This window comes from Anolis sagrei, chromosome 2 (assembly GCF_037176765.1).
Source record: "Anolis sagrei isolate rAnoSag1 chromosome 2, rAnoSag1.mat, whole genome shotgun sequence".
Lineage (NCBI taxonomy): Eukaryota > Metazoa > Chordata > Lepidosauria > Squamata > Dactyloidae > Anolis > Anolis sagrei.
This window is the reverse complement of record NC_090022.1, coordinates 100694960-100716629: the sequence shown is the minus strand read 5'-3', so window position 1 is coordinate 100716629 and position 21670 is coordinate 100694960. Positions and strand designations below refer to the sequence as shown.

At 40.8% G+C, this 21670-nt stretch overlaps 1 protein-coding gene across 2 annotated transcripts; it reads left to right on the top strand.

The window, feature by feature from the left end:
- The first annotated feature begins 811 nt into the window (after positions 1 to 811).
- BNIP1 (BCL2 interacting protein 1) lies at positions 812 to 11643 on the top strand. 2 transcript variants are annotated; one of them, XM_060765114.2, is made up of 6 exons: positions 812 to 929; positions 3351 to 3443; positions 4237 to 4328; positions 5454 to 5555; positions 6875 to 6993; positions 11054 to 11643. In XM_060765114.2, the coding sequence occupies exons 1-6, from the start codon at positions 846 to 848 to the stop codon at positions 11248 to 11250; spliced, it is 687 nt and encodes a 228-aa protein (XP_060621097.2). In that variant the 5' UTR covers positions 812 to 845; the 3' UTR covers positions 11251 to 11643. The 2 variants fall into 2 exon arrangements, with proteins under 2 accessions (XP_060621097.2, XP_060621098.2); XM_060765115.2 differs by lacking the exon at positions 11054 to 11643 and adding an exon at positions 9678 to 10099.
- Positions 11644 to 21670: the final 10027 nt, after the last annotated feature.

The window sequence follows — 21670 nt, the reverse complement described above, 5'->3', positions numbered from 1 at the left end:
AAATCACGTTTTACCAGTCCACACGCTGACTTGCCAGAGAAAGAAAAATATGTCATTCAGATGATCAGTGAAGAACAAGGAGTTTACTCTTTGTAATGCAGAGCAACATATATACAGTCATGTGAACAGTTGCATTGACTCTCACAATGTCCTTTTAGAGAAATTAAAATGGTTTTTCGCTGTCCAAATGGAAAAACATCTTCCAGCAGTTCATGAAGCAAGAACTGTCTCTCTATCTGGGCAAGCTCTTGCACAGCTCAAGCCTTAAAATGTAACTGTTGCCAAAACTCTCAGGCTCAGCTAGCTCCCCCAACCAGTCAGCTTGGTGTTTTGCATTTTCACAAACACCAACGGATTTTTTTTTACATGCCCCAACAGATTACAACTTAAACCTGTAAGGCAAGGAGGGGGAAGTCTATATACATTTTGAAATTCTTGAATAAATATTACTTGGATCACCAGCTGAGAATCCCTCTGTAGCAAAGTAACAGAGCAAAAGGTTTTAATTCAAACTCTGAATTAAGCCAACAGAAATGCAGCCATAAGAACAAGAATATAATATATTCATCCACCCTCTCCTACCCTTGTTTCAGCTGGAAAAAGACTAAACATCAGATAAAGAACCACATCCCAACAGGATGTGACACTGTTGACATGCAAAACATCAAGAGAGATTGAGCCTTAGGAGTGGCCTCTCCCCCTGTCAATCACGCAGCTTTGGAGAGCCCGCCTCCTCCTCCTCCTCCTCCTCCTCCTCCTCCTGGCGCCGCCTTCAGGGCGGAGCAGAGAAAGCGCGCTTCGAAACGCCCCCGCGCCCCCTTTCGCTCGCCGTAGTTCGTTCCAAGATGGCGGCTGCCGCTGACGTGCCGGTCCGCGTCTGCAACCAGGAGATTGTCAAATTCGACCTGGAGATTAAAGCGGCGGTGCAGGTAAAGCCTTTCCCCACCTCTCACGGACCGAGGGCGTTTCGTACCTGTGCCTGTTATTCCTCGGAAGAGCTCTGATCAGGGCACTTCTCCTGACAGCCCTTTCCCTTGAAGGAAATGACGCCTGTTGTATGTTCTGCCTCTCCCTTTCCTTAAGCGGTCCCTCATAGCTCGAGGATGATGGCCCTCCAAGTGAAATGTCTTGGCGGTGGGGCCCTAAGTGGCTGTGGAGCCCTGTTCTTGATCCACATATTCTACCACAGGTTTTGGGGGGGGGAGGGATTCGTGTCAGGAGCGACTTGAGAAACTGCAAGTTACTTCTGGCGTGAGAGAATTGGCCGTCTGCAAGGACGTTGCCCAGAGGATGCCCGGGTGTTTTGATGTTTTGCCATCCTTGTGGGAGGCTTCCCTCATGTCCCCGCATAGGGAGCTGAAGCTGAGAGAGGGAGCTCATCTGCGCTTTCCCCAGATTTGAACCTCCGACCTGTAGGTCATCAGTCATGTGGGCACAAGTTTTTAACCCACTGCGCCACTGCGGGCTCCTTCTCCCAGTGAAGACATTGGTTTCCAAGTGGTTTCCGCAGTGAGGACATTGGTTTCCAAGGCCTCTCCAAGCCCTTTCAGACGTCTGTCATGCCATGTTGCTGTTGTTGTTGTTGTTGCTGCTGTACTCATTAGTACTCCTTTTTCTCTCAGGATGGAGAACAGCGCACAGCCCTACAATTCTACTCACAGAAACCACTTTTTTGAGGAAAGTTTTTAGAACCATATTGATCATAATTTCCAAGAATGGTTTTCCTCCCCAAAAAGCGCCAGCCAGCATTATAACGAATGTTTTTATTTGTTATTAACTAAGCGATTTAGAAGCCTTCAAAATGGAAATATTAAAATAGAATTAAGTGTTACCGTTATTAAACTATTAAGTTAAAGTCTCATTCAAGCTTATTAACAAAGTATTAAAAACAATTCAGACACTATACTCTTTATTATTATTTGAGATTTGTTGGCAAAGGGGGTTGCCCTTGCCTTCCTCTGAGGCTTAGAGAGTGTGAATGGCCCAGAGTTGCTCAGTGGGCTTCCACAGCCTAGTGGGGATTCGAACCCTGGTCTCCAGAGGTCAAGCCAATCCTCAAACCTCTGTCAGGAGGGCTTTGGCCTATTCCCCTGCAGAAGGTCCATCCTGTGGCTCTGATGGTAAGAGGCCTCCGCACAGATAACTAAAGACAGGGCAGTCAGTGATAGGATTCCAGTTCTCCACTTTTTGTGCAGTTATGGTTCTTGCTCACGATTCTTCTCATTGATCAAGGGTCTGGAGAACAAGTCTGTAAGGAGAGGTTTAAAGAGCTCGGCATGTTTAGATTGCTGAAGAGAAGGCTGAGAGGAGATGTAGAAATATGTGAGAGGAAGTCATAGGGAGGAGGGAGCAAGCTTGTTTTCTGCTGCCCTGGAGACTAGGACGCAGAGCAATGGTTTAAAACTACAGGGAAGGGGATTACACCTGAACATTAGGAAGAACTTCCTAACTGTGAAAGCTGTTCAAGAGTGGAACTCTATGCCCCAGAGTGTGGTGGAAACTCTTTCATTGGAGGCTTTTAAACAGAGGCAGGATAGCCATCTGTCAGGAGGGCGTTGAATGTGATTTTCCTGCTTCTTGGCAGGGGATTGGACTAGAAGGCCCATGAGGTCTCTCTCTATAATTCATTCATTTCCATGGCTAGCAAACAAGCACACAAGGTTGCCATTGTGGCTTTGTAGTGTAGGAATTGGACTAGTCTTAGTCTTAATGGCGCTGAATCAATTAAATCTAGTTCACATACTACTAATCATAGTTCGTTATTCTTCTAGTAAAATACAGCAATTTACTTTGTGTTTCTGTGAAAGGGGTTTCTTAACATTTGGGACTAGTTTTCACAAAGTCTGTGGATCTGATTACACTTTGCAATTGATTTGAGGTTGCTAACTTTAAAAATATAAATAAATAGTTTATATTTGTTATTTAGTTAACTCATTACTTTTTAAATGTCCCACTGGTTTAGTGCCTCTTTTCCCTGAGATGCCTGTAGCATTTTAAATGCAAGTATATTGGAACTGGCATGATTGAGTGATTGTGCATACCTTGCCACTTCTCAGTTAATTCTACATTATGTCTGGGGTTCTATTATCAACAGTGTTCACCATCATGCCTAATTCATGATGGTGGTTCAGCCAGAAGACTGAGGACCCTTCCACACAACCCTATATTCTAGAATATCTGCTTCAAACTGGGTTATCTAAGTCCACACCTAGATAATGTGGCATTCAGCAATGTCTGAGTGCTTAGCCACAGTGTATAACATTACATTGCTCGTAAAGCATCATTACATTACATAACAATATGATAGAAGCAAGTGACTATATGATTTTTCTTTGACTTGTTTATTTTAGGATATCCGAGATTGCATGGGGCCTATAAGTACACTTACGGAACTCAATGCCAAAGTGAAGGAAAAATTTCACCATTTACGACTTAGAATCCAGGTGAGGAATGGTGACAAACCATGGGGAAATGTGTAAATAAGGCTTGTAGGCTCATTGTAGTTTTTACCAGCCTACTGGAGGCTGGCAAAGGAGGACGAAATGTCTAGCACTCCTGCAGCAGCTTTCTGCATTTTTATGCTGGGCATGGAGGAGGTGCTTTTCATGGGGATCTCCTAAACTTGCTCATATTTAGAAATAACACCATAGTATGCAGTTGTTTTATATAGTGGCATAGTTGTCTGGGCTCTAGATCCTTTTAGCTTGCTAAAGATAGCTGGTTCACCAAAGAAAGGAGCCCAAGCTACACTAATAATTTAAGCTTCTAGGATTCTACCATTTGAAAAGATGAATTATATGGAATACATACTCCTAAAGACTATTAACCTCATCACATAGCATTTTAATGAGTAGGCAAAGCATTTGTGCCTGCTTTCAATCCTGTGGCTGCCTCCTGCAGAAATTCTGGTATTTGTAGTTTAGGGAAGGCCAGGATGTCTTTGGCTGAGCAGTTAAAAGGCTCTTCCTGCTGGAGTTCAACCACACCCTGCTCAAGTCAGGGAGGAAATAGATAGACAAGAAGCTATTCTTCTGTGCCTTTGTTTGTTTGTTTTTTACATGCTTTTGCCCTTTTGGAGGGAATTTCCATAACACCTCAGTCAGTTACAAATCCCAGAATTCTGCAGGAGGCAGCCACAGGATTGAAAGCAGGCACAAACACTTTACCTGCTCTTTAAAATGCTATCTCTATTTAAAAATCACAGATGAATTAATAATTGTTTGTGGGTCTGCCTAGGAGCTTGAACAGATGGCTAAGGAACAAGATAAAGAGTCAGAAAAGCAAGTGTTGCTCCAAGAAGTAGAGAACCATAAGAAGCAAATGCTCAGGTTAGTGAGACTATAAACATAGATAGCATTGTATTTCTGATATATGTTTATGTAACTGTTTTTCACTTGCAAGTCATTCATAATAGCAGGCAAACAAGTCAGTCTCAAAAGAGTTTGGTATAATGCTGTTATTCACACAAACTAGTGTCAAAATTAGATCTGTAGTCCAGTCTTCCATTTGTAGCTTTGCCCCCTCCCCCAAAACACCTACATTTGAGTAAAAATTCTGATCATAATCACTTTCTAATCTATTAGTATTTTTTTTTTAATCTCAAGCTGTTGAGAGCAAACAAACCAATTTTAAGGAATGCTGCTATCCCTTAGTATATGATTTTTAGGGTTGGCTATCCTATCTATTTCCTGCAGGCAGCTGTAGCTTCTTTTAAATGCCGAACAGTAATTTTAATTTGTGTACAGGTCATAGACATACTTTTAGCGATGAAGATTATACAAAAATTATCTGATCTACACAACCTCACAGTGGCTAAGCACAGTTGCAAGTGCAGCATTCAGAGTGCATGGTGTAAATTGTCCTATTTCTAAAGTGAACTTTGCTTGTGTGTAAAAAGATGATGCAGGATTTTTGCTGCATTATGTTTTCAAAGAATTATATGTAGCTTTCATTTTCTCTGATTGTAATGTGTAAGACTTGACATCTCATGAACACTTGACATCTCATGAATGACATCCTTTTTTTTAGCCTCAGACTCTCCAGTGAATCTCTCAAACAGCAATTTCATAAAGAATAATTGAATTTCACAAGCTAATGAGAAATGGAGGTGAATAATATCTAGAAAGTTGTAGATACCATGTTCCCATTTTAGTGGATGGAACTGGCTATGACTGATTTTCTCAAGCCTGTTCGTTGCTGAATGGACAATTGCATAAGAAACATTTTTTGTTGTGAAGGTAATATACTAAAGAACTCGCATTCTTTGGCTGTCAATGAACAGTCAATATACTCTCTCTGTTAAGAATCATTGTTTATTATGGAGAGGAATGATGCATGATAATGTTATGTATTTTGTTATCTTAATTGTTTTGTATATAATACATTGATAGATATTTCTGTCCTTGCCATCACAGCCACCATTGTTCTAAATGTCAGTATATTAATAATTTCAGCAATCAGACAGCTTGGAGGAAGGCAAACCTAGCTTGTAAAATTGCTATTGACAATGCTGAGAAAGATGAACTGCTGCGAGGGGGAGATCCTTTACGACAAAGGTAGAGAGTTTTTCTCCTATAATGTTTAATCACAAAGTTGTTTCTGTTAAGCTTTCTTTAAAAAAAAAGTCACTTTCCAGTCCAGGGTAACCTGCACTGCTTCTTTTGAACTTAACCTGTTAAATTCTTCCTATCATTCTTTACAGCCCACTTTGATAAGTATTAGGGCACTGGTTCCCAAACTTTGGTCTTGTGGGTGTTTTGGACTTATGCTCCCAGGAGTCTTCAGTGTTGGTCAAGTTGGCTAAGGCTTCTGGAAATTTAAAATATCCTGAGGACCAAAGTTTGGGAATTGAACTCTTCTCACTGCTTCCAGACACCCACTATTCTGTCTCTTCCCTCGTATTGTATACTGAGAGGGGTTGTTGGTCTACTTTAGGAAGTGTTTTTGTTGTTGCTGTATACCTTCAGGTCTTTACTGATTTAGGGGGACCCTAGGATGAACCTGTCACAGGATTTTCCTGGCAAGATTTCTTAAGAGTGTTTTTTTGCCTTTCTTTGAGGATGAGAGAATGAGACTTGCCTAAGATTATCCAGCAGATTTTCATCTCCAAACAGGGATTCAAACCCTGGTCTCCAGATCCATAGTGCAATGCTCAAACCATTGTACCACACTGGCTCTCTTTGGGAAGTGTATCTAGTACAGTATTCCCTCACTTATTGCGGGGGTTCCGTTGCAGGACCACCCCCAATAAGTGATAATCTGCGAAATAGGGACACTATATTAATTTTAATATTTATATATTATTTTATATTTTTTATATATTATTTTCTATCCGCGCTTCCTTACCCGCCTCCCGGCCCATCCCGAGAGCGCCTGCCTGCCTCCCTGGTCTGCAGGCCTTCCCCGCTGTGCCTCAAGCCATTGCACTTCCGGGGTCTGTGGAGGCCAGGGAGGCAGGCCTTCCCCGGCACACCTCAGGCTGTTGCACTTCCAGGGTCCCTGGCTTCTACTGGATGTAAATATTTTATATTTTTATTAATATTTTCAAAACCCCGCAAAACAGCGAGTCCGCATAAAGCGCACCATGAAGTAGCGAGGGAACACAGTAATATAGACCTTTATGCTGCATTTTTAGAATAATCTTTAAAGGTTCATTCCTAATCTTGTTTCTTGAAATGTAGCTCTCACTTTTAAGTGGCGACATTGTGCCCAGTTCATAATATTAAATTTTTCATGTATAATATTGAGAACATAAAGAAGTTAGATTCCCCCCCCCCCCCCCGCTTTATTTTAGTATGAATGCTGCTCTGCTTGATACCATCTTCCACCTCTATAGGTTGCATTTGTATCCTCATGTTACTTTCTCTTTTTAAAGGAAGACTACTAAGGAAAGCTTGGCAGAGGGAGCAAGTAACATCACAGAGAGCCTGATGGGAATTAGCAGAATGATGTCTCAGCAGGTCCGGCAAAGTGAAGAAACTATGCAAACCTTGGGTAAGTAAATAATAACAAAATTAGATCCATAGATAAAAAGTAGATCTTAGTGCATAATATGCTGTTTCTGACACCTTTATGATATTTTCTCACGGCCATCACCTTACCCACCACCTGGGGATTGAAGACACCTCCCCTCCCCCAAAGAATTTGGCAAGGCTGCCTTAAGGAAGAAGACATTGTTTTTCATCTCTGTCAGCCGAGATATCTGTGAGGCACACAGCGCTCTGTATGTAGTCAATGAGTATATACATGGTGCCCGAATGCTAATACATCCTAGGAAATGTCTGTTACAGAGCCAGTATGGTATTGTGATTTGACTATTGGATAAGGACTTTGAGAGACCAGGGTTTGAATTCTTGCATAAATTGAGTGACGCATGAGGAGATGAAGGATGCTAGCCCTACTTTGTCATCATTTCTGTGTCCCATAACATTTGAAGAATACTTTATGAACAGCAGAGCATTTGCATGTAGGACAATTAAAAAAAACTGGGAAATCGGTTTCCCACCATGTAAGAAACCTGCCTGCATAGATGAGGCTCTCGTCTTCAGACAAGCATCTTCCGAGTGTAAGGGAAGATAAATATGTGCTTACCTTACTTGTCATGTGTGAGACACTCATGTATTTGCCTTACTCAGGTGTTAGAACACATAAAATCTGGTTAACAGATTTTTGCTGCAATTCATTATGTTTTTCCTGAAACAGAACTACATCTAGGTATGAATTTCAAAATGAAATATAAATTCAGCTAAATAAACCATCTCAGACTTTGGGAGCCCTTTATCCGTTACCTTGCTTGTAACCAGGGACACCCAGCTACTGTGTAGAAGATTCTGGGACTCTGGTCCCATGGAATAGGCTTTCCGGGCCTGTGGGATCTCACCATAATAAGCCTGAAAATGCGCTGAGAATACACTTCAGTTTGTATAAGAAATGCCAGTATGGCTGGGCAAGGTGTTGCTTTACCTTATCTTCCCATTGAGGATTTCTTGCTGAGCTTCTTTCCAGTTTCAGTGTTTTCTGTAACATAATCTGCAAAGTATTTGTACAAAAGAACGAGAAGCTGTTTTCAAAAGAGCAGTTGGTTGCTTGTAAAACCCACTTTGAAAACATAAACATGTCATTGATTAGGCTCTTGGTAGGTTTGTACAACTGCTGCATTTTAGCTTTTTAAGTGAGAAACTGCTTCTCAGATTATCTGATGTAAAGGGATTAGTAAGCGCCCCCCCCCCCCCCCCCACACACACACACACACACACATCCAAGATCATTGTATTTGTACTCGCTGGCTATAGTTGTTTTCTTCTTTCATTGAAAAAAGTCCTGAAGATTGGGGACAGACTGCTTATGGACCAGTTGCCAATTGGGTTATACTGGTAAATAACAATGTAAAATATGAATTTTAAATATATGTTTATGAGTTAACATCAGAACAAACCCAGGTATGTAATTTTTTTGTATATGTCTCTCTGTCTGCATGATGAATAGCAAACCAGAAAGAAGACTCATCCTCCATGGATGTTATTTTACTGTTATTTTATTGCATTTATTTTTTCAGTTACCCAGTCATAGAAATGTTGTGAAGGTAAAAATACATTGGCTTACATTAACTCATGTCAGAACCAAATAAGCTCTCAAAGTACTTCTGAAAGCTTCTTGAGCTTTAGATGAAAAAAAATATCAGAAATTGACCTGAGTTTCTTGTAGCCCTTTCACTTTTAAAAGTACATCAGAACTGTGGTCAAACTGATTATTAGTAGCAGGACATTTTGAAATCTGATGTGGACCATCTGAGCCTTCTGCCTTTGCTTTTCTGGGAGAGATGGATGGGATGATTTAAATGCAGCTTTTTCCTCCTCTCCTCTCCTTTCCTGCAGTTAATCAGTATGTGTTTCCTCTCCCACTAAGTGACAACTTTGGCAGTGACTCTGTCCCCCAACATCTGGATAAAGAGTCTGTGCTATTTATCTGGGACAGAGCTCACAAAGATCACTTGCATGAACAAGCCAGCTGTGCTTCATCTGGCATTTAAATGTTGCTGCACCAGAAAAAAGTTGGAGCATTTCTTACTGCAATAGGCAATAAATAACCTAATTTTGAGGTCTAGAAACGAAGTGCTATCACTTAAGCAGCCTCAATCTTTCAAATACTGCACGACTGACAAATCACTTTCAATCTAAGATAAAATTGCTGAAAAATATGAGTTGGTTATAATGATGTTTCATTCCAAGAAGCAATATATCTGCATTGAAATATGACAAGAAGTAGTAAAGTTTATTGATTACTCCACTGACCATATCAACAGTAAAAGACAAAAACAAAAAAAAATACATAAATATCGCTTCTCAGCCTTTTGGCTAAGATCATGTGCATTGAAATATGTTATTCAGACCATTTGTACAAAAATAGCAGCACCTTTATGTTCACGTTTGAAGATTTTGATAGTTACAGATTTGTATTTGTTTTCTAATTTACTTTAGAGATCTGAAACTGAAGCCTTCAAGGTAGTTAATTTTAGGGCTACTTTTCACAAGGTATTTTGTGCTCAGTACAGATACTAGTGTACAAATAGCATAGTTATTGTTGGTAATTAAGTACGTCTTGATTTCTTTTACCAGGTGCTTTTCGTATGTTATGTTTTTTTAAAAACCTCTGATTTACATGCTAATTTTATTTCCCAGGTTTGCTTGCAAATGGGTCCAGATTGTCTTACAGAAACCTGGATTTATTGTTTTGTTTTTAATCTGCCTGTATTTGACTCTGTTCTAAAATAAAAACCAGTGACAAGATGATAACCATCACATTACAATGTCTCACTGAGCTTGTGCAGCTGGTCTTGTACTCCTGACCCTAGCTCTGTATTTACTCCTGTTGCAAATTGTTTTTTCTCTGTTTTTTTCAATTGGTATATTTCCATCTAGTCTGTTGGGTTAGAGTCAGTGGGGGCTCCTTGATTTGGCAGAACTGCTTCATTCATTAGACTATAAGCGGCATATGTCTTCATTCTCCTGACAGTCTATTCCATGTGCTTTAAAGATTGGTCCTAAGTGGTGGGGAACTTTCCAGACCTGTTTTTTGGGGGCTGCTAGGACACGGGGGGGGGGGGGGGGGGAGAAGTAGCTGTACTAGTGAATGTTTAGCCTGAAGTTAGATTAGCTCTTTGATTCTTTTCCTTGTTATTTTAAATGGATCTTAAAGCTCTGTATGTTTTCAATGTACCTTGAATAACTTTAGCTAAAACACTTTTTTTAAAAAAAATGCTTTGGGTTTTATACTTAGATGTTTTTTTTATGTATGAATTTCCCTGATAGTGCTGTTCATCAAAAAATGTTAATAGTTTTTATCAAAGCTATGGAGTTGATCTGCCAAACTTTTAATTCCATTATTTTTCTGCTGTCCAAATATACATCAGTTGTTACTAATTAATTTACTTGTAGTGAAATGGTAACGCAAGTCATTTCATCACGTAAATCATCAGGCTCTTTCTATTGAGAGAACATATATGTATTTGATTAAAATTTCTGAACAAAATAATTGCTGTGAAATAAATAATTAATAATGATGATAATAATAATAACTTTATCTATATTCCGCCCTTTCTCCTCCAAGGGGAACTAAGGGCAGATTCTAAAATACAACAGCAAACATTAATGCTTTCAAAAACAGACAAATATCAACATAATAGGGAACAATTTACTAAGCATTTAATATTATAGGGTGGGTTTTTTTGTGACCAGGGTCAAAGTCGGCATTTTTCTACCGAATTCCAACTCCATCCATAATTGCTTCCTACTCCATCATTGACCCTAACTACACCGCTGTGAATGGGACTTCACAAGAAAACCAATGCCATGTGGGTTCACAGATGATGGCAAATATTTTCCCTTCCTAACTTGTCCTCAATTAACCCTTAGATTGAAAAATTATGCAATCTGCTACTGGAATTTAGAGCCAATTTAGTACATTGTATGCTGTACTTTTTTCAGGACTCAAGTGGGATGTTCACCATATTTATAAGTTTGCTAGATGCCCTGAAATATATATTTTTCAATTCCAGTCAATTCTTCACGGACCATTGTGGATGCCAATGAGGAATTCAAATCCATGTCTGGGACGATACAGTTAGGACGAAAGCTCATCACGAAGTACAACCGTAGGGAGCTGACGGATAAACTGCTCATCTTCCTCGCCCTTGCCTTATTTTTGGCCACCGTGCTTTACATCCTAAAGAAGAGACTGTTTCCTTTTTTGTAAAATTACCCAACAAAGAGAAGGGGCACCACTGTGAGGAAAGAGAAACGGAGGATTGATTATAAGAACCTGACATTGTTCTGACACAGACCAAAACAGTGTAGCTGCCAGTGAAGTTGTGAGCTGCTAAATCAGCTAAAAGAACAGGGAAAAATACCGCCTGTTCCTCTAAAAGTAGCAGGTTTTGAACTGGATATTGTGAGACGTATTCAACTGTCTCCCACCTGTGATATGACACTTCTTTTATCAATTCAACAGATGTCATGAGAGGAGTAGAAGATGCCATGGAAAACATATTTCGATACATTCCTTTAATAAAGTGTATTTGAATACAGATAGGGCAAGGGACTTTATTTATTAAATATGTCCAATAAACCGAAGAAGCAATGTGTCATATTTTAGTGTTTTTCCTTGTTGTGCTTCCTTTTTGAGTTATAAAAATGACTTTTACTTCCATTATTTCCAGAAAGGGCAATAAAGGAAATTCCAGCATCATCTTTGTCACTATTGCAATTTTTGGTGTGTTTTGGTTCAGGTAAGTTCCTTCATTCTGATTTTCAGGCTGTAGACCTAATGCATCTTTCCGTTTCAAAAAACCTTCTCATTTCTCATTTGTATTATGCTGCATAATTAATGTCAATGATATAGAAATGTATTGTAGGATTTCAAGACAGTTGGCATGAATAGTTTTTTTCCTGTGGTCCAACAGCAGTACTATATGGAGAATTCCTAATAAGGCACTAAATGGAGCCTGCCTCCCATCTCTTCTGCAGTTGGCTCAGAACACAGTAATGCACATTGCCATTATCTAGAAGGAAAGATATCCATGCAGGCTAATAAGAGAACAGGAGTAGTTTGCACACTGTTGCCTACATAGGGCAGGCCAAATGACTCCTATGGATAGTGAAAGAGCCAGATTCTGGTACTGGCTGAACAAATGCTTCTGAAAGTGTGTGTCTAAGGGCTGCTTCAAGAACAAAATTGGGGAAAGCATCTATAATGTCTCATGACGCCCCATTCACAGGCACAATTCTGTACCCTTGGAAGATGTTAAATTGTGAGTGCACTGCAGGATTATTGCTGGCAACAACAAAGGGAAGTATGAAAAAATACTGAAATATGAAATGATTTTTTTTCAAAAGTTGAAGAATTTTCATTCCAACTTTCCTCCCAGCAATGCTTCTTACATGTATTATCTTAGAATCATGAACCTCTTGAGACTTACCACAAATTGGTCCTTGATATCTTCCTAAATGATGGTGTTTTTGTCTGGCACTGAAATATTAAGATTAAATATTTTGAATTAAGTAAACATACAAAGTTAAATAGAAGTCTTTTGCATATGATACTTGCAGGACTGTTCAGATGATCTCTCGTTAATTTCTTGGTACAAGTTCCTTGGAACTATACAGTTCCATAAGAAGTAATGAGAAGTTCTGCAAAAATCACAATTGAAAAAAAGCCATTTTAAGCTATAGATGTAATAATTCTAGAAGCCAGGGAGGTGTTCTGGGTGGGACTATTCCCTTTGGAGACCAGAGTCCAAACCCCCTCTTGGACTTAGAAACCCATTGAGCGACTTTTGTACATGTTACACACTTTCACCCTTGAAGGGAAAGGCAAATCCAAACGCCCTTTAGACAAAAGTTAAATCAAAGTTAGAGTTGCTATAACTTTGGCAGCAACATAAAGGCAGAGAAAGAGTGTTGAGATTTTCCCCATGATGTCATACTTTCACCTAACAATAATGCCTTCGCAGGAAACTTGAACATTCTTGCCAGTGCATGTTGCACTACATTATAAAGATTGTGTGTGTGTGCATCTTCAAATAACCTGTCCAGTTATGGTGACCCCAGGCATTCCATGGGGTTTTCCTAGGGAAGGAAGGCTCGGAGCTAGTATATTTATTTATTGTATTTCTACCCCACTCTTATATCACCTGGGAGGGGATTCAGAGCGGCTCCCAGTAAATGAAGGCTTTGACCAATCAGAACCTTGTAACAGGCAAGGTATATGCTGTGTCAAATGTTACATCAAAAGCAGGAGTGTCTTATGAACAATCTCCATATGAAATTCTAAAACTGATGTGGGATGTGTAGGTCTCCAGAAACTGGTAGATGGCAATTCCTATCAGTATCAACCACCATTGCTACTAGTGAGTGATGATGAGATCTGTCGTTGGGATCACATGGTTCTCAGCCTATGTTGTTTATTTGTTCAGTCGCTTCCAACTCTTGATCCATTTTGTTTTCATGGCAAGAATACTGGGGTGGGCTGCCATTACCTTCCCCAGGGATCACATTTGGTCTGACCTCTCTGGCATGACCATCCCGTTTTGGGTGTCCCTTCATGGTTTTGTTCTTGGTGTCATTGAGGTGCTCAAGCTCCAGTGCCGCGACAAGGCAGTGATCCTTTGCTGAAGTCTCAGCCGATATTCATGGTAATTTGATAGAGAAAATGTCAAGACCATGTATTTAGTGTTATTTGTCGTGTTTATGCCCTTGCAACCACAAATGTTCCCAGAGTGGTTTCCAAGCAGCTGTGATACAGGAGTCATTTGTCTGAATTATAATATCACTAAACTGAAAGAATGTGAAGTGTATTTTTTCTTCAATTTCACTGTTAAATGGATGAAGCAGAGATGTCACTGTATTAGGGCCTATGTACAGGAAAGGATAAAAATGACTGTAGATTAATTAATTTAGATGCCATACTTCAATTCCATTCTGGTTAGTACTTGGATGGGAGATTGACAATGAATAGCACGTAGTGTAACCTGTATTTCAAAAGAAGGGACTGTCAAAGTCACCTCTGGTGATACCTTACCTAAGAAAACACTATGAAATGCATGGGGTTGCAGTAGTCATCACAGGCAACTTGAACACACACACACATATTCACCCAAAGAGAGCATAAGGAAGGTTGCCCAATCCTGACCTTGAGCCCAAGGGTGTGATTTGGTATATATTCCACAAGGTAGCAGTGTAGTATCAACATTTTTTCCAGCTGCTGAGCAAGTGTGTTATTCATCGCTCATCAATTGGAAGCAACTGAGTATGCCATAAAATGAAATTTCCCTATTAGACAAAACACATTGCAGCTATGAATTTTTAAAATGTTATCTATCCAGTACTTGTGTGGCAAGTTAGACTGTTTAGCATAGTAATCTAATGTGTCTTTTGGTAAAGTAGCATTTGCTAGGCCCATTTTTTTTAGGCATGGGGACTGGGGTCTGCCACTCCTTCAAGAGTAATGTGTAATGCCACTCAGAATTTACTATCTAATTAGTTTTCAGGTATCTGTAAGAGCCCAATTGTTGGATTCACACTATTTGAGATCATATCTAATCAGGAGCCTGCCCTTACAGACATGCTATGAGGATGCTGAGGAAGACTTTTCTACTGACTACTCTCTGTAAAATTGGAGAAACTTCGGGAAGGCAAGATTCCAGCCAGCTTAAAACAAGCTGTCATCAAACCGCTGTTGAAAAAACCATCACTAGACCCCACGCAATTCGTCAACTTTCGGCCAGTTTCCAATCTCCCCTACTTGGGCAAAGTCCTGGAATGTGTGGTGGCCTTGCAACTCCAGGAATTCCTGGTGGACACGGACTATCTAGATCTGTCACAGTCTGGCTTTAGGCCGGGACATGGTACTGAGACAGGCTTGGTCGCCTTAGTTGATGATCTGCGCCGGGAACTGGACAGGGGGAGTGTGTCCCTGTTGGTTCTGCTGAACCTCTCCGGCCTTCGATACCGTCGACCACAGTATCCTTCTGGGACACCTCGTGGGAATGGGTCTTGGGGGTACTGCCTTGCAGTGGCTCCGGTCCTTTCTCGAGGGTCACTCCCAGAAGGTGTCACTAGGGGACTCCTGCTCGACTCCTCGGTCATTGCACTGTGGAGTCCCGCAGGGCTCAATACTGTCCCCTATGTTGTTTAACATATACATGAAGCCGTTGGGAGAGATCATCCAGAGTTTTGGGTGCGATGTCATCTGTACGCAGATGATGTCCAACTCTATCACTCATTTCCACCTACCACTAAGGAGGCTGTTCAGGTCATGAACCAGTGCTTGGCCGCTGTCTCGGACTGGATGAGGGACAACAGATTGAAACTAAATCCAGACAAGACAGAGGTACTCCTGGTCAGTCGTAAGACCGAACAGGGTACGGGGTTACAGCCTGTGCTGGACGGGGTCACACTCCCCCTGAAAGCTCAGGTACGCAGTCTGGGAGTTCTCCTGGATTCATCGCTGAGCTTGGAACCCCAGGTCTCAGCAGTGGTCAGGGGAGCATTCACACAATTAAAACTTGTGCGCCAGCTGCGTCCGTACCTTGGGAGGGCTGACTTGGCCACGGTAGTACACGCTTTGGTTACATCCCGCTTAGACTACTGCAACGCTCTCTACGTGGGGTTGCCTTTGAAGACTGCCCGGAAGCTGCAGCAAGGCCAACGCGCGGCAGCCAGATTACTAACGGGGGCTGGGTACAGGGAGCACACCACTCCGCTGTTACGACAGCTCCATTGGCTGCCAATTAGCTTCCGAGCACAATTCAAAGTGCTGGTGTTGACCTATAAAGCCCTAAACGACTCCGGCGCTGTTTACCTCTCCGAACGTATTCTCCCCTATGTACCATCAAGACTATTAAGATCGTCTGGAGAGGCCCTGCTCTCGGTCCCACCGGCCTCGCAAGCGCGCCTGGTGGGGACGAGGGACAGGGCCTTCTCGGTGGTGGCCCCGCAACTTTGGAACTCTCTCCCTCTGGAGGCCAGAACCGCCCCATCCATCCTAACATTTAGGAAACGGGTGAAGACGTGGCTGTGGAGTCAGGCCTTTGATGAATGAGGACCCTGGATGGAAGTTGATTTAGATCCATCTTAATAGGACGACTGACCACTGTAGTTTTATATATAGTGTTTTTAAAGTTGTTTTTGTAATTGTGATATATGATATTTTAATGAGTGTATATGTTTTTTATGGCTGGAAACCGGGCTGAGTCCCTCAATGAGGTTGAGAAGCTCGGTATAGAAAACTGTGAAATAAATAAATAAATAAATAAATATTACCTCTCTTTTATCTTTCTATTAATAGGCAACCATTTTATTCATTTATTCATTTCTGGCATGGTTCTCTCTGGTGATAAATGGTTTTTAGTAGGGGCATTTGTGTGCTATATTTTCTGTTTAAAATTCCTTTCAATTCAATCGTGTGTGTGTGTGTGTGTGTGTGTATAGCTGTGTTTTAATATTTTAATTGCTTGTGTTTTTACTTGTATCTAGTTTTTAATCTTGTGAGTCACTATGAATATTTTTTTCTGGAAAAGCTACTATGCTGTATGGCAATTAACTATCACCTGTAGATGGAAGTGATTTAGAGCAAAGCAGTCTCTCTAAGGCAAGTGCCTTTGCTATAGTCCTGATCATTTCAGTGGTTAGAGCAGTGTTTCTCAACCTGGGGGTCGGGACTCCTGGGGGGTCATGAGGGGATGTCAGAAGGGTCACAAAAGACCATCAGAAAACACAGTATTTTCTGATGGTCATGGGGGTTTTGTGTAGGAAATTTGGCCCAATTCTATCATTGGTGATGTTCAGAATGCTCATTGATTGTAGGTGAACTATAAATCTCAGCAACTACAATTCCCAAATGTCAAGGTCTATTTTCCCCAAACACCACCAGTGTTCACATTTGGGCATATTGAGGATTTGTGTCAAGTTTGGTCCAGATCCATCATTGTTTGAGTCCACAGTGCTCTCTGGATGTAGGTGAAGTACAACTCCAAAACTCAAGATCAATGCCCACCAAACCTTTCCAGTATTTTCTTTTGCTCATGGGAGTTCTATGTGCCAAGTTTGGTTCAATTCCACTGTAGGTGGAGTTCAAAATGCTCTTGCAGGTTAACTATAAATCGCAGCAACTACAACTCCCAAAGGACAAAATCAATCCTGCCCCCCCCCCCCCCAACCTCACCAGTATTCAAATTTGGGCGTATTGGGTATTTGTGCCAAATTTGGTCCAGTGAATGAAAGTACATGCTGCATATCAGATATTGACATTATGATTCATAACAGTAGCAAAATTACAGTTATGAAGCAGCAATGAAAATAATTTTACAGTTGGGGGTCAACACAACATGAGGAACTGTATTAAGGGGTCGCGGCATTAGGAAGGTTGAGGACCACTGGGTTACAGCAATTCCTTTATCACAAGTACATTGTGGTGTGAATCCACTAGTAGTCACAGAAGTCCCCATTCAGCACGAGCTCATTCCTTTTACTGGAATTATTTATGCTGGTGTCTTAACAGTTCATGGCACAAATGACTGAATGCAGACTCTTGGTAACATAGTGCAAAAATTTACTGTGCGTCCGCTGCTTGATCCTATTTCTTAAGCACCAAAGAACACTCATTTCAGCAATGAAAATAGTATGTTCCTGCTTTGTGCAAATCAGTTGTTATCCATCCAATTAACCATTCAGTTAATTTATGTTCTGTACTTAATATTCATGCTGCATTATTATCTAAACCTGAGGAAATTACTTTTTGAAATACGTTTACTTGGGCCAGCCAGTCAGGCTCTTGGCAGGTCATTTCTTTGGACACTAGTCCAAAAAAATTAACTTCTCAAGCTCTGGGTAGAATGGTGTAAAACTACCCTTCTATTGGTTCTGCAAATGACAGGCTCACCTATAAACAACTGAAAAAAGCCTAGCAAAGACTTAACACAGATAATGAGAATTGCTAAAGGTTACTGCAGTTACTTTAGTCGTTGTTGTGTCCCTTCAAGTAGTTTCTGATTTATGGCAACCTTATCATGGTTGAGAGGGGAGGTGAGAGTATGTAACTTGCCCATGGTCAGCCAGTGGATTTTCACAGCCAAGCAGGGAATTGAACCCTGATCTCCAGAGTCATAGTTCTATACTAAAACCACTAAATCATGCTAGATCTCTATAGAGGTATCTTAAAAGCTAAAGGTTTTCCCCTGACATTAAATCCAGTCTAAGCGGAAGAGCCAGCTTTGTCCATAGACATCTCCCAGGTCATGTGGCCAGCATGACTGCATGGAGCACCATTACCTTTCCGCTGGAGCAGTACCTATTGATCTACTCAAGCTTGCATGTTTTCAAACTGCTAGGTTGGCAGAAGCTCACGCCGCTCCCCAGATTCAAACCTGTGACCTTTCGGTCAACACATTTAACTGCTCAGTGGTTTAACCCACTGCACCACCGGGTTAAGCCTCTTCATAAAAGATCTCTGTTGGCTCTATTTTATGTATGGCAGTAAGATGGTGGGAAGTGGCTCCACTGTATCCAAAAGCAGCACCATCCTCAGAAGAGAAAGGTTTTAACACAATGCAAAGTTATGCCTGCTGAGAATAAAGAATATAACAACACTGAAAATGCATTGAAGGAGGCAGGGAAAGAATGCAGCTGATAGAGAGACATGCTTTCCACATGAAGGACTCCCTTGGAACAGGCGGATGAGTTCATCGCTGTGGCGTTTCTAAAAATGCCACCATCCATCATCAGATGCATGGAGAGGCTGTCGCCTGCCAAAGTGGGCCAGGCGTGCCAACCAGCTGGGAGAGGCTTGGGCACGGTTGGCTGGAATCCATCGAGGGGCTGAGAATAGCTGAGCTGCAGCTGCAAGCTTGCCTGCTAAGTATGCAGAGCTTGTCTTGAAAACAGCAAGGAAGCCAGGTGGGCCACCCAATTGGCTCTGCTATTTTCATTCCCTATCATCACCACATCCAAAGTCAAGTAGAGGGAAAGAGGGGCATACCCCCTGGAGACATGCCCAAAGTGTCATGCATGCTTTGGCAGCAGCAGCATAACATGGTTACATTTGGCCAGGGCTTGCCCCAGGACACCACAGCTATGGTCAGCGGCATGCTGCCAGGACAGCAGCTCAATGTGTATGCAAACAGAGAAAGATACTAGGAATGTTTCATATAAAGGAGGAGGAGAATGAAGAGATATTCCTCAATTATTTAGTAACTGCAGCAAGAATAGTCTATTTTAGAGTAAAAGAGACACCTTCGATGGAACAATGACTAATACAGATAACTGAGATTATGAGCACAGATAGACTAACTAAATATCAAGGAAAAACTAAAAACAAAATGGACTGGCAGTCCATTAAAGACTCTTTGAAGAGAGAAATGATGAAGATAATTATATAGAAAAGAGAAAAGATGAAGAAATCATTTGTCTCGTTACATTGTTTAATGGAAAGGGGGGAAAGGAAACAAGAATTTCTAAATCAAAAGGACAATACGTTTACCACCATGAATTGGAAGTTAAAATCACCTAATTTTTAATATATTTTTATTTTTCTTATTCTTTTTTTCTCTTTTTCTTCTCCTTATCTTCTTTCCCTTCCCTTCTTTTCTTTTCAGTTTCCCTTCTCATATTTTTATCATATTGTAAATATAAAATAAAATCATTTTTAAAAAGGAGAAAGATGCTTGTTTTGCAGCTGATTTTCAGTCTATTATTATTATTATTATTATTATTATCCCGCTTTACCTCCCCCAAAGGGGACTCAAAGCGGCTTAACATAAAAGCATCAGCATAACCATTTCAAATATACAAATATATGAATATTAAAACAGGATTAAATATAAACAGTATTTAAAAATTCCCAGTTAAAAACCATTAAAACAAATTCAAGATTAAAAACCACAGCATCCTTTGAATTGATTCTAAAAACCTTCTTTAAAAGCCTGTCTGAATAAAAATGTTTTAGCTTTCCACCAGAAGGACAGCAGGGAGGGGAGTCATTCTGGCATCACTGCGCATGGAGTTCCAAAGTGGAGGGGCAGCCACCAAGAAGATAATTAGCTAATTACAATAGCCTGCTCACGGATAGAATTAATGTATCTCAATATCGCTGTTCATTTTGCTGCTGCATCCTATTTTATGGTGTATTTCTTTAAAAAGGTTTGGATTGTCACTTTCTTTGAAAGATACTTCCCAGAATGATGTTTTAAACTTCTGCCTTTGAACTGGTTCTTGCTTTTGGGGTTGAAATGGTGCCATATTAAGGCTTTAGCATTTGTTATGTTTCATCTGTTTCAGTTTAAAAGCAAACAGAAAAAAGACTTTGAAACAGTTGAAATACAACTTACTAATGCCTTGAAAGATCTCTCCAGCTACTACAAAGATAACTACCTGAAGCTTATTCCTGCCAAAACACAAGTGTGTGCTTTCCACTTATGGAACCGTGAAGCCAACAGGAAATTTTAAGTTACCTGGGAAGGTCAAGAGCTTGAACGTTGTTTCCATCCTAAATATCTTGGTGTCACCTTAGATCGAACATGAACATATAAGGAACACTGCACAAACACCAAGCACACAGTAGCTGCACACAATAACATCCTGCGGAAGCTTACTGTCAGTACATGGGGTGCAGACCCAAAATTAATAGGAATATCAGCCCTGGCCATGTCTTACTCAAGTGCCGAGTATGCCTGCCCTGTTTGGCACAGGTGAACATAGCATTGAATAAAACATGCAGAATAAAACAACACAGGATGTCTTATACCTGCACCTGTTGATAAACTCTACAAGCTAGCTGGCATCCCCCCCCCCCCATGTGCAACAGGAAGTGGCTGCTAACTGTGAGAGAAATAAGGTTGAACACTGTGAAAACCATCCACTGCATGGCTATCAGCCTCCTCCCAGTAGACTCAAATCAAGGAAAAGCTTCATGAGAACCACCACTCCTCTTAACGTTCCCCCAGCAACAGCAAGAGTATCCCTCTGGGCAGCTAAACAGGAAACCTCAATTGGATGCCCCCCCCCCCCCCGGTCTTTCTCCAGGGCAACTTGGAAGTCCCCGAACAGATTCAGAAGTTGAGTGGGCAGGTCAAAAGACAAGCTGGCTAAATGGCACAACCTAGAGGAATCCTCCACCTTGTGCGATAGTGGAGCAGAACAGCCAACTCTACATCTGTATGATTGTCCGCAATGTCCTGCCTCATGTACAGAGGAAGAATCGCTTGAGGCTACAGACAATACAGTCGCTGTTGCCCATTTTTGGTCAAAAGATATTTAGCCGCTTGTGCTCCTTCTATTTTTATCAGTTTTATACTAATTTATGCAATACGTTTGATACAAAATAAAATAAAAAACTAGTCCTGTTTCACAATTTGATCTCTGCATGCTGATTTGGAAGGAAGTCCACGATGATCAAACTGGATTCAAACCAAGTCTAAATCTACAAACCAATAAAACAAATAAAGGCAGGAAAACAGTATTTACCAATAAAAGATAAAAACATAAATCAGCATAAATCCCAATAGCATTTCCATAGATTTGAACAACTAAATATATATATCTACTGTCCCAAGATTTACCTGGTCCATATTGCCACATGAGATATATAAATATTTTGAAAGTTTTGACCAGCTGTGTATGAA

Bases quoted from the DNA above. Each gene is read 5' to 3' on its own strand.
- BNIP1 (XM_060765114.2), top strand. From the start codon at position 846: ATGGCGGCTGCCGCTGACGTGCCGGTCCGCGTCTGCAACCAGGAGATT. The intron at 3,444-4,236 runs GTGAGGAATGGT...GGGTCTGCCTAG, and splicing joins ATTTACGACTTAGAATCCAG to GAGCTTGAACAGATGGCTAA. The intron at 5,556-6,874 runs GTAGAGAGTTTT...CTCTTTTTAAAG, and splicing joins GGAGATCCTTTACGACAAAG to GAAGACTACTAAGGAAAGCT.